This window comes from Pelophylax lessonae (genome assembly GCF_965119305.1).
Source record: "Pelophylax lessonae genome assembly, chromosome: 2".
Classification (NCBI taxonomy): domain Eukaryota; kingdom Metazoa; phylum Chordata; class Amphibia; order Anura; family Ranidae; genus Pelophylax; species Pelophylax lessonae.
The window spans coordinates 133520130-133533608 of record NC_138769.1 but is presented as its reverse complement, the minus strand read 5'-3'; the positions used below and the strand labels follow the sequence as shown (position 1 = coordinate 133533608).

The window sequence follows — 13479 nt, the reverse complement described above, 5'->3', positions numbered from 1 at the left end:
GAGAAAAATGTTTGCTATAAAATTTGCATTTGGAAATTTTGTCAGTAAAAAGAAATCTGCAAGGCTTCACTGGAATAAGCCAGCAATGTTCATTCATTGTTGGATGACTGAAAAGAACGTTTGATTAATCTGTGTAAAACAAAACATTTACTGTGTTGTGGCTACCAGGAACCAGTCTGCAGGTACTGCCCCAGTAATGGTGGCCAAGACCAACCCATTGGGTGTCTCTCTAGAAAGCCAAAGGATTAAACCTTATAAATCCACAATGTGAAGGGGTACAGAATGCTTAAGACTACACAGGTAAGAGATGCTTAAAAAATGCCTAAGATAATAAAATTATTTTCTATGGTAGTTTTTATTTTATATTTATTTGCTATAACAATATATTTTTAAATGCATTGAAACTATGTTAATTCCAAATGCATTACCTTCTATTTTTTAGGCACACAGGAAGAAAAAATGAAGTCCCTATTAATATGCACTGTGATCGTTTTGGCATCTACGATAGAAGCATTTTCCAATGAAGGTAGGTATTTTTTTGTATAATATACAAAGACAATTATTATACTGAAACTATAAAAAATGCTTTCTTATGAGTAAAAAGTTGAAAACCGACCAAACTAAATTTTATTATAATTCTGTCCTGTGCTGGTGAAATAAAGCAGTATTAATACCAAACATGTCATATGTTGTAGCTTAGCAATCATTAGATGTGGTGGCTGCATTCGTTTTATTTTTTAGGCTTTTTTTCTCATCGTTTTCTTCTGATGATCTGGCTAGTAACTCACCTCCTGTATTAGATGGCCTCCCACTCCAGATAGAAGTGCACAGGGGGCACATTTGGGCAGCAGCATTGTCAGTCTAGGGGGAGGAGAGTGTTGGATGTACTAGCAGATTTAGATACACTAACAAATTGAAGCAAAACTCCAGATAAATTATAAGCAGCTTGGAGCAACAGTTTTTTTTTTCCTTTGGCATAAAGGTTTTGCAGAAATATTTAAAAGCCCATCATTGTAAGCACCCCTGTCAGCGGCAAGGACGAATCCAGGCGGGGGCAATCCCCCCCCCAAAAAAAACATATTACCTACTCCCAGTACCGAGTCCAGACTCCCCAGTGTCTCTATCAGAATCGCCAACAAGCCAGCAGCGGCGGCCATACCTCCCAACATTTGAACTTTGGAACAAGGGACACTAAAAGAGGGAAAAGATCTGCGGCGTGTTAAAATATGGGCGTTGCCAATCGCTTAGCAGTGGGAGGGGCTTTAGGGATGAGGCTAAACAAAACCCAGGCTTCCTTGTACCCACAAAGTATGCTTTGATTGCTTTGTCTGCACCTACCTTAAAGAAGAACTTCATTAAAATAGTAAGGGACTGCATAGAAACCAGCAACTGTTGAGACAATGAAGACTTTAGTGAGAAGTATATAATGTACAGTATTGTACAGTATTGAATATGGTGCAAGAGTATGTAATGTATAGAATGCAGGGGACAGGATTGTGTAATGTACATAATGCAGGGGACAGGAGTGTGTAATGTACAGAATGCAGGGGACAGGAGTGTGTTATGTACAAAATGCCAGAGGCAGCGGTGTGTAATGTACAGAATGCAGGGGGCAGGAGTATGTAATCTAAAGAATGCAGGGGACAGGAGTACATAATGTACAGAATGCAGGAGACAGGAGTATGTAATGTACAGAATGCAGGGGAGAGGAGTACATAATGTACAGAATACAGGGGACAGGAGTATGTAATGTATAAAATGCAGGAGACAGGAGTGTGTAATGTACAGAAATGCAGGGGGCAAGAGTGTGTAATGTACAGAATCCAGGGGGCAGGAGTATGTAATGTATAGAATGCAGGGGGCAGGAGTATATAACTTACAGAATGCAGGGAACAGGAGTCTGTAATGTACAGAATGCAGAGGGCAGGAGTGTGTAATGTACAGAATGCTGGGGGCAGAAGTATGTAATGTACAGCAGTGGTTCTCAACTCCGGTCCTCGGGACCCACCAACAGGCCAGGTTTGCAAGATAACTAAATTACATCACAGGTGATCCCATTTGCTGCTCTGTGATTGCAGTATTCTAGTCTGCATCTCCCCAAGGTAATACTTAAAATCTGGCCTGTTAGTGGGTCCCGAGGACCGGAATTGAGAACCACTGATGTACAGAATGCAGGGGACAGGAGTGTGTAATATACAGAATGCAGGGGGCAGGAGTATGTAATGTATAGAATGCAGGGGACAGGAGTACATAATGTACAGAATGCAGGGGGCAGGAGTATGTAAATTATAGAATTCAGGGGATAGGAGTACATAATGTACAGAATGCAGGGGACAGAATTACGTAATGTATAGAATGCAGGGGACAGGAGTATGTAATGTACAGAATGCAGGAGACAGGAGTATGTAATGTACAGAATGCAGGGGACACGAGTACGTAATGTACAGAATGCAGGGGACAGGAGTACAAAATGTACAGAATGCAGGGGGCAGGAGTATGTAATGTATAGAATGCAGGGGGCAGGAGTATATAACTTACAGAATGCAGGGAACAGGAGTCTGTAATGTACAGAATGCAGAGGGCAGAAGTGTGTAATGTACAGAATGCTGGGGGCAGAAGTATGTAATGTATAGAATGCAGGGGACAGGAGTGTGTAATGTACAGAATGCAGGGGCAGGAGTATGTAATATATAGAATGCAGGGGACAGGAGTATGTAATGTACAGAATGCAGGGGGCAGGAGTATGTAATGCATAGAATGCAGGGGACAGGAGTACATAATGTACAGAATGCAGGGGACAGGAGTATGTAATGTATAGAATGCAGGGGACAGGAGTACATAATGCACAGAATGCAGGGGACAGAAGTATGTAATGTATAGAATGCAGGGGACAGGGGTATGTAATGTACAGAATGCAGGGGACAGGAGTACGTAATGTACAGAATGCAGGGGACAGAGTACGTAATGTACAGAATGCATGAAACAGGAGTATGTAATGTATAGAATGCAGGAGACAGGACTGTGTAATGTACAGGATGCAGGGGGCAGGAGTATGTAATGTATAAAATGCAGGGGGCAGGAATATGTAATGTACAGAATGCAAGGGACAGGAGTGTGTAATGTACAGAATGCAGGGGGCAGGAGTGTGTAATGTACAGAATGCAGGGGGTAGGAGTACGTAATGTATAGAATGCAGGAGGCAGGCATGTGTAATGTACAGAATGCAGGGGACAAGAGTATGTAATGTACAGGAGGCAGGGGACAGGAGTATGTAATGTACAGAATGCAGGGCACAGGAGTGTGTAATGTACAGAATGCAGGGGGCAGCTCCATCCATTCCCCCAATCCCATCCTGGATCCATCCGCCACCCCGATCCCATTCCGGCTCTATCCATCACCCCGATTCAATCCCAGCTCCATCCACCCCCCGATCCCATCCCAACTCTATTTGTTCCCCGATCTCATCTGGGCTCCATCCGTTCCCCGATCTCATCCCGGCTCCACCTGTCCCCCAATCCCATCCTGGCTCCATCCGTCCCCAATCTCATCCCGGTTTCATCCGTCCCCTGATCCCATCCAGACTCCATTCATCCCCTAATCCCATCCCGGCTCCATCCTTTCCCCCTTTGATCCCATCCCGGCTCTGTCCATCGCCCCAATCTCATCCCAGCTCCATCCTTCCCCCTGATCCCATCCTGGCTCCATCCTTCCCCCTGAACCCATACCAGCTCCATCCATCCCCCACACCCATCCTGGCTCCATCCATCCCCCTAATCCCATCTTGACTCCATCCACCCCCCACACCCATACCAGGTCCATCCTTCCCTCTGATCCCATATCAGCACCATTCATCCCCCACACCCATCTCAGCTCCATCCATCCCCCTGATCCCATACCAGCTCCATCCATCCCCCACACCATCCCAGCTCCATCCATCCCAAACACCCATCTCAGCTCCATCCAGCCCCTACACGCATCCCAGCTCTATCCATCCCAACCTCTCATCCCAAACACACATCCCAGCTCCATCCACCCACAGACAGACCTCAAATCAGCTGCATCTTGCAGAGTGGTGTGTCTGCTCCCCTGCCTCCTCCTCTATGTACATGAAAACACAGGAAGGAGGAGGGGCGGGTTCAGTGCACTCCACTCTCTGCACTGTCGCAGGCAGCCAGGGAGTAGAGACCGGCTGCTATGTGTTGCTCGCGGCGTGCGGTAACCAAGCCGTCCACACCGCTATGGGCATTCCGGGACTTAGCCCTGAGTCGCCAGGATCGCGGGACACGGACCATTTTCCGGGACTATCTCAGCAAATCAGGGGTGGTTGGGAGGTATAGCGGTGGCGCCGAGAGAGCCTCTGTTGTTGTAGTACTGCTGTGTCACTGGCCTATACTTCCCCTGCAGTGCACTGGTTGCTATCCCCGCCTGACGTCTAGCAACCAGTAACGTCACGACGGCCAAGGAGGAGGAGGACGAGGCCCCAGCATTCAGAGTGGAGCCTTTTTCCTCCTCGCCCATGTGCCTCTTGAGTGTTGGCTCCGCCCACCTCCTCCCTCCAGCTTCTCCAGGCTCCAGCGCGGTGAAAAATGAAAGAAGCTGTGTGATGCTGGCTGCCTCCTTATCTCAGTGTATATTGCTCTTCCATTGGAGCTCCTCCCCCCCTATCAAAACACCAAAGTATTACCTATAAAAGTAAGTACAATAATACATGTCTAAAATAACAAAATACATTCAGGTATGAATGCCATTATTTATGATCTATCCATCGGCATAGAGTGGAGTGAGGGCCATCTTGCCTTCACACGACTACCTGCCCATCCACACAGTGGATCATTTTCCCTGCTACCGACGGCTCCGGTAAGCAGGGAAAATGACCAGGAAGTGGCAGGAGGGGACGCACCTCTCCTGCCACCAATAAAAGTGATCCCTTGGCGAATCTGCCTCTGGGACCATTTTTATGTCAAAGCAGACCGCCCGCCATGTAAGAAAATAATGGGGTTATGGCAGCTATCTGCTGCCATAACTCTGGTATATAACGTCAAAGTAGCGACGTAAATGCATGGCGTGCGGTCCAGAAGTGGTTGAAAACCTCCAACAAAACAAAGAATAAATCAAAAACCTGTAAGAAAAAGACATAATGAGGTAGTATGCATCGCATACTACCTTATTATGAAATACTTACCTTAGAACGAGGCCATTCCAGCGGCGCCCGCTCACCACTGAGATGGCCGACATGTTCCCCCGTCTTCCTTCTGGGTTCACGTCCTCTGACCGTCTGATTGGCCGGACCTGTGATTACGTCACTCTCGCGAATGGGCGCAGGAGCCGCTGTTTATGGCACAGGCCTTTGAAGGAACAGCACAGAGGGCCGTTCCTTCAGAGCGTATGCGCCGGTGATGTCACTGGCTGCATGCAAAGTAAATATTTCCTAAACGGTGCATATTTAGGAGATCTTTACGGTACCTATAGGACGGTACCTATAGGACCCATAAGTACAAGTTACAGGGAACTTTATTTCCTCTTTTAATTGGGATTTTTACCAGGTTTTGGTAAAGTGACAATTGTTGCTTTTAACATTTCTTGGGGAAAGGAGGTGGAGGAAGCAGCCACACAAGATAGGGTGCCAATATGTTTTTAAAATATTTAAAATATTTACCACTGTAACCATCTGGTCCTGGCGATTTATTATTGGGAAGGGAATCAATAGTTTTGGAGAATTCCTCTAATGTGAAGGGATTGTTCAAACTTTCCAGTTGAGTTTGAGATAAGGCAGGAAGGTGTATTTTGTCTAAGAAGTTATTGATATCTGCTAAGGATGGTTGTGGAGTTGAGACGACCTCTCACAGGTTGTACAGAGTACTATAGTAACTACTGAAGGCATCAGCAATTTCTTGAGGGTTTAGAACCTTACAATTATTGATAGGGTGGTAAAGAAAAGGAGTTTTAGATTTGGTTCTAAATTTATTGGCCTTGTTGACACTAGTATAATAAATAATTTTGAGGCGTTTAGAATTTTTTCCAAATTTTTCCAGAAGGAGGTTACGGAGATCTCTTCGTAAGTTGGTAAGTAAAGTGCTAGTTGTTAGAGTGGTTTATTTTTTTGTTCGCCATTTCATGTTGTTTGATTTCAGACAGTAGGCTGTCTATTTGTTGCCGCTTCCTCCTTTTAGCCCTCGCCCCCATTTGAATAAATATACCACGCATAAATGACTTATGTGAGTTCCACAAAATAAATGGATAATCTACTGAATTTTAATCTATCCGGAAGAACTCTATGAGATTCTGTTCCAGTATAGTCTTGGATTCTTTGTTCTCTAAAAGGGTACAATTAGTTCTCCAGAGGAAAGTGGATTGAGGAGCATAGGAGTCTGTGATGGTAATAGTAGTTGAGGCATGGTCTGACCAAGTGATGTTATTTATGGTGGAGTTTTGAATATTTTGTAGAAGCCATTTATCGGTGAGAAATAGGTCGATCTGTGAATATGTGTTATGGGCTATCGATAGAAAAGTATAGCATCTTTCAGTAGTATGCAGCCATTGCCAAACATCGTATAGGTCATATGGATGTAGAAGAGGTTGTAGTGAGGGAATAGATCTTTAGTGTGTGCTGGTAGTATCCAGATGCGGATTTGGAGTTATGTTAAAATCCCCACATAAAAATAGGGCTCCTTGCTTAATTTTGGTCAGGTTTTGTAGCAGTTTAATAATAAAGTGGAGTTGATGCTTGTTATGAGCATATAAGTTTACCAGTGTATACTTGTTAAATTTAAATCACATATGAGGACTACATACCTTCCATTCAGATCAATAATTTGCTTGATCAAGTGAAAGGCTACGGAGTCCCGAATCACGGTCATTAGCCCCCTTTTTTTGGCTTGGATAGAGGCCGAGAAGATGTGTGGGTATGAGGCATGTGTACATTAAGGTGGAGTTAAATGATATAAATGGGTTTCCTGTAGGCATAGTATATCTGTGTGGTACGTTTTAGCCTCAGACCATAGGGAAGACCGTTTTGCCAGGTGGTTTAGACCTTTTGCATTAATCAAGAGAATATTAATAGCCATATCAAAGTAATGTGGGTGTGCTGGTGGTGGTTGTTGGGTTACTCACCATTAGGAGGGATTTTGTAGCTCTTTCGATGTAGGATGAATGTTTTTTGGATGAGATGGAAGGAAGCATGGATCCCAGTTCATGGAATGTTGGCGCCCTGGACTTCAAGCACGTGGTGGACTCATGAGTAAAAAAAAAGAGCAAGAGCAAAGAAAAACATTTTACCTTTAAAGTCAATGGTCAGATAGTAAAAACAGTGGATCTGTGATCCGTGTGCAGAAAAAACTACAAAAGCAGGTGGGGCGTAAGTTCGCTAGAAGAGATGTTACCCCAAAACAGAGCAGAAGGATAATTTGACAGTGGCCATTAAGCAGATCATGTGCTCAGGTATTTGGCAAATTGGGGGAAGGCATTTGCTGCCATTCTGGAGAAAGGCGAGCAGGGGAGTGGTTGCTTCAGTCAGATGATTTTTGGTTGTCAAGAATTCCCCATGCCTTCAGGAGCTGTAGGCCCTTTTCCAGTGTGTAGATAATATAAGTGTCACCATTTCTGAAGATCAAGAGTTTATTCGGGTTACCCCACTTGTAGTTGATCTTATGGATTTTCAGAGATTTTGTATTGGTGTTCAGCTTTTTCCGCAGTTGCATAGTATGTTGAGATAGGTCTGCAAAGAATTGTAGACATTCATAGGGTTGTGGAAAATTGACTGTGTTGCGAGATGCGGAAAAAAGCTGTTCCTACATGGTAGATATGTATACGTAGTAGTACATCCCTAGGAATATGCTCTGGAATGAATGCCGGTTTGGGTATACGGTGTATTCTATCAATGACTAGGTCCGACTCTTTAAGCTCAGGTATCAACACTTTAAATAAATCGCTTGTATACTTTCGGAGTTCCTGAGGCTGCACGGACTCCGGAATTCCTCTTATTTTTAAATTGTTGCCTGTAACAATCTTCCAAGTCTGCGAGTTTGGCTCGAAACCATGTGTGTTCATCCATGTTATTACCATGGGCATCCACCAGGTCATTGATAGTATGAGCGAATGCATCCATCTTAGATTCTTAATGGTGCACCCTGTTACCCATAGCTTGTATTTCTCCAGTAAAGTGCTTAGTGAGTTGTATAATGTCAGCATGTAGTGTGCTTCTGAGGGAGACAAGCATATCTTTGAGTGCTGTTTCTGATACAGGCTGATCAGTAGCTGGAAATGATTAAGGTAGTTCTCTGATAACATTTAGAGAGTCAAAAATTGGGGAGTACACAACCACCTCATCCCCCTGCACCTCCAGTCTAATTTTTGATTTAGCTGGGCTTCCATGTGTAGGGATAGAGACCGCTGGAGATGGGGGAGAGCGGGAAGAACCTCCGTGGGCAGAGCCGCCTGCATGCTGCTCTGACACTGAGGATCAGTGGCCTGTGCGCCAGAGCCATGATGCCTGGGCACCCCAGCCAACTGATGGAAGAAGGACGTGAGCTTGATGGGGCAGAAGGAATATCGGCAGTGTTTGCGGGGGGCTTTATACCTTACTACAGCACTATAACAAGGCTTGAGCTGGTTGCTTTCTCCGATTATTCGGCTCTGTGGTGGAGAGCTACAGGATCAGACATCCATCTCCTTTGTGCGCTAGCCATGCCTCCTCCATCTGGCTAATTTTTGTGCTGCAAGTGTATGTAGTTTTAGATAAAGATAGAAGGTTTAGAACTCCTGACAAGTTTTTTTTTTTTTTATTGCTGTTGGGCACTGATGAGGCTGCCTTTGATGGGCATTGATGAAGCTGCATTTGATTGGCACTGGTGAGGCTGCATTTGATTGCCACTGGTGAGGCTGCATTTAATTGGCACAGGTGAGGCTGCATTTGATTGGCACTGGTGAAGCTGCATTTGATGCGCACTGATGAGACTGCATTTGATGGGCACTGTCGAGGCTGCATTGATGCATTGATCTCTTGTATCATGTCTGCAGTCTCTGACCATCTCCTGTATCATGTCTGCAGTCTCTGACCATCTCCTGTATCATGTCTTCAAAGAGAGCCAGCCAGTTATGGTACAAGTACATGTCAACAATGTGTGTGCAGTGCTGTTCTATAAAGCAGTTACTTTATGTGGTGTGCACTTTTGTGCTTTAATTATAGAAACAGCAAAATGCATCAGTAAAGAGTAAACTGCAGGACTCTAGATTCTTTTTTAAGTACTAGTGCAAAAAAGTAATCAGGAGAAAAGTCAATACTAGAAAGTGCTTCAAGTATGGACGTTGACACTACCCGCACAGCCGCAGAGTGTAGTGTCATTGTGCGGGCGAGGAGACAGGGAGAGACACATGTGTGAGGCAGGGAGAGAATAGATTTTTTTGGAGTTTTGAAGACAGTGCATAGAGCCATTCCTAGCAATGTAGGGAGGGACAGGAATGTGCTTCAGGCAGGGAGAGATTTGTTTCTTTACATCATATCAGACAGTGCAGCGCCAGTGAGTGATTAATTCCTAGCAGTGTAGGGAGGGACAGGAACGTGTTTCAGGCATGGAGAGATTTGTTTCTTTACATCATACCAGACAGTGCAGCACCAGTGAGTGATTCATTCCTAGCAGTGTAGGGAGGGACAGGAACGTGTTTCAGGCAGGGAGAGATTTGTCTCTTTACATCAGATATCAGTGAGAGTATTGTTCATCGGTCAGTTGGGTACATGCTATAAGCAGCACAGATCATCCATCTATAGGATTATAGATTACATCAGATATCAGTGAGAGTATTGTTCATCGGTCAGTTGGGTACATGCTATAAGCAGCACAGATCATCCATCTATAGGATTATAGATGACATCAGATATCAGTGAGAGTATTGTTCATTGGTCAGTTGGGTACATGCTATAAGCAGCACAGATCATCTATCTATAAGATTATAGATTACATAAGATATCAGTGAGAGTATTGTTTATCTCTCACTTGCGTACATGCTATAAGCAGCACAGATCATCCATCTATAGGATTATAGATTACATCAGATATCAGTGAGAGTATTGTTCATCGGGCAGTTGGGTACATGCTATAAGCAGCACAGATTTTCCATCTACAGGATTATAGATTACATCAGATATCAGTGAGAGTATTGTTCATCGGTCAGTTGGGTACATGATATAAGCAGCACAGATCATCCATCTATTGGATTATAGATTACATCATATATCAGTGAGAGTATTGATTATCGGTCACTTGCATACATGCTATAAGCAGCACAGATCGTCCTTCTATAGGATTATAGATTACATCAGATATCAGTGAGAGTAATGTTCATCGGTCACGTGCGTACATCTATAACCACCACAGCTCATCTATAGGGCTATCGAATACATCATATAAGGTCATTGAGTATCTATTGGTCAGTTGCGTATACCCTATATTGATCTGTATTAACATCATGTCCCAAAGGCCGACAAGGAGAGGCCGATGCTCACAGGCCATGAAAAAAGGGCAAGCAGCCTCTGTGTCCATTGTAAAATGTGGTGGTCACAGTCGACATCCTCTGCAGGCGGGGCACACCCATCCTTTATTTCCTGTGCTGCCCTTGCTATTCAGCCACAAGATGTGGAAGAGTTGGTGGAGTGGATCAATAAGCTGTCCTCATCCTCCTCGCCCTCTGACACCCATGCTCACAGTAGTTTGCCTTCCACTGCAGCTGCCAAAGCGGCCAGTTTTACAGGCTCCTTCTCCACAGCTACTCCTTCAGTCGTCCCACCATCATGCACGGATGAGTCACCTAAAATATTCAATCATATTGTCAGTGACACGCTGCTGGAGGATGCACAGCAATTTAAAAGCTGTGATGTTGGTTTGAAGGTTGATGAAGAGAATAACGTGAGCCTAGAGAGAGGGGGTGACAATGACGGACAAGAAACCAGCAGTCATGTCGCCACAGCTAAAGCCTATTGCCATGTTTGCTCCAGTGACGAGGAGGGAGGGGATGATGAGGTCACTGACTTTACTTGGGTGCCTGACAGGATAGATGAGGAGGAGCAGGAGGAGGGGGAGGATGAGGAGGACGCACAACTCCAACGAGGCAGGATGTGCTCCAGGGGCCACCATAGCAGTAGCCAACCTATTGCGTCACAGCACAGAGCTCCACAGGTACAGGGTGCTGCAAAATCCCCGCGGACTCCAAAAAGTTCATTAATGTGGGCTTTTTTCAGCACCTGTGCAGTAGACCGCAGCATTGCTGTTTGCAACATCTGTCTAAAGCGGATCAAGCGTAGCCAGAACACCAGCCGCTTGGGCACCACATGCTTGACAAGGCATATGATGATTTGCCATGCAGTCCGTTGGCAACAGCACCTAAAGGAGGCACCAGATCAAAACAAGCATACATCACCTTGATCCTCATCTGTGATCTCTAACCCTACTATACCTCATGCCTTCTCAAATACCAGCATTGAGCGGGATGATGGTATAGCAATGAGTGGAACAGAGACTTGCACCCAATCTGCTAGCAGTACACCACCACTTGATGTGAGCAGCAGGCAAATTTCACTACCCCAGTTGCTTAACTGTAGAAAGAAATACTGTCCCAGCCATTCACATGCACAGCATCTTGTGTTGCAGCTTGTTTTGCCACCACGCCTCCAAAAAGCTGGTGCTGGTTCTGCCACATCTGGCTACTCCACCACCACCTCCTCCTCCTCCTCCATGTCCTCTTTTGCTTAATTGTCCTCTGAAGCAGCAGCACTCCCTAAGCATTCAAGGGGCTACGCAAGCAGTCAGGCAAAAAGATGCCATGCTGTGCTTCAGTTGGTCTGTCTAGGGGATAGGAGTCACACCGGTGCAGAGATTCTGACAGCTCTGCAGGGGCAGGCTCAGAGATGGTTGACGCCACAACAGCTTGAGCCAGGAATGGTTGTGTGCAACAATGGCACCAACCTTCTCTCCACCCTCCGACAGGGACACTTGACACATGTTCCATGCTAGGCACATGTTCCGAATTTGGTGGTGCAGCATTTCTTGAGCAGATACCTGGGCTTCCAAGATCTCAGGCCAGAAAAGTCTGTGGCCATTTCCGCCATTCGTTCAATTCCAGTGCTCGCTTATCTGACAATAAACAGGAATTCAACCTGCCCACCAACCGCCTCCTTTGTGACATGCCCACCAGGTGGAACTTAACGTTGGCAATGCTGCAGCGGCTGCACATGCAGCAGAGAGCCATCAATGAGTACCTGTGTGAGTATGGCACAAGGACAGGGTCAGGGGAGCTTGGCTTTTTTTTGCCACGCCAGTGACTTTTGATTAATGATGCATGCATCGTCCTGTCACCATTTGAGGAGGCCACAAGGATGGTGAGTCGGGACGATGCATGCAACAGTGACTCTATCCCACTAGCCTACCTGCTGGCGCACACGCTGCGTGGAATCATGGACAGGACACTTGAGGCAGAACATCGGGAGGAAGAGGAGGACTTCCTCACAAGGCCCCCTTTATGCAGATGTCATTCCTGCAGGGCCACAAAACACACAGGAGGAAGAGGAGGAGGAGGATGAGGATTTCGGCAGCATAGATGTAGAGGAAGAGGATAGCATACAGCAGTCTTCAAGGGATGGTTTTGATTCCCCAGAAACCCCAGGAGTTGAACGTGATTGGGGAGAGGGTGCTCCTGCTGACAATGTCATCCTTAATGACCCAGAGGACTCAGAAGCTCATGCCTCCTCCAACTTACGTTGCATGGGCTCCCTGATTCTGCAAAGCCTGTGAAAGGACCTGAGGATTCTCAAGAGAGGGATAATTACTTGTTGGCAACCCTTCTTGATCCACGTTACAAGGGTAAAGTTGCAGAGCTCATCCTGCCTTTGCAGAGGGAGCAGAGGATGAAACATCTTGAGGAGGCCTTGAAAAAAAATTTCTGTACCGCCTTTACAAGCACTGGGAGGTCAACATTCTCTGGAGGCATCGTTCAGCCAAAAAAGGAGCGATGGAGAAGGTGGCCGGCTGTTCAATGCCTTTAAACAGTTCTTTTGTCCTCAGCAGCACCCAGCGCTGTTAGGTTTAAGCAACCATCGGCAGCGTCTCCATCATATGGTGCATGATTATCTAGGCGCAAGACCAAACTTGGAGACCTTTCCAACTGAGCATCCACTGGCTTACTGGGTCTTGAGGATTGACCACTGGCCAGAACTTGCTCAATATGCAATGGAGCTACTGGCCTATCCTGCTTCCAGCGTTCTTTCCGAATGGATGTTTAGTGCTGCTGGAGGTTTTGTGACCTCCAGCAGCACTAGCGTCTGTCCACAGACTCTGTTGACCAGCTGACTTTTATCAAAATGAACCAGTCCTGGATCAACAAGAGCTATCAAGCCCCTGATGCTAATGTAACTGATTGAATTTGCTAGGGGTCTGCCATCCCTTGAAGACTGCATATGCTGCCTATCCTATTCCTCTATCTTGATTCTGCTAG

At 45.7% G+C, this 13479-nt stretch overlaps 1 protein-coding gene across 1 annotated transcript in view; it reads left to right on the top strand.

Annotated features, from left to right (window-relative positions):
• Window positions 1-446: 446 nt before the first annotated feature.
• The window catches only part of LOC309546038 (myeloperoxidase-like), a 165557-nt gene continuing 152524 nt past the window's right edge, over window positions 447-13479 (top strand). The window contains exon 1 of the mRNA XM_082245517.1: window positions 447-526. Within this exon, the coding sequence (XP_082101643.1) occupies window positions 460-526 (67 nt within the window). The 5' untranslated portion in view covers window positions 447-459. The remainder of the gene's footprint in view (window positions 527-13479) is intronic.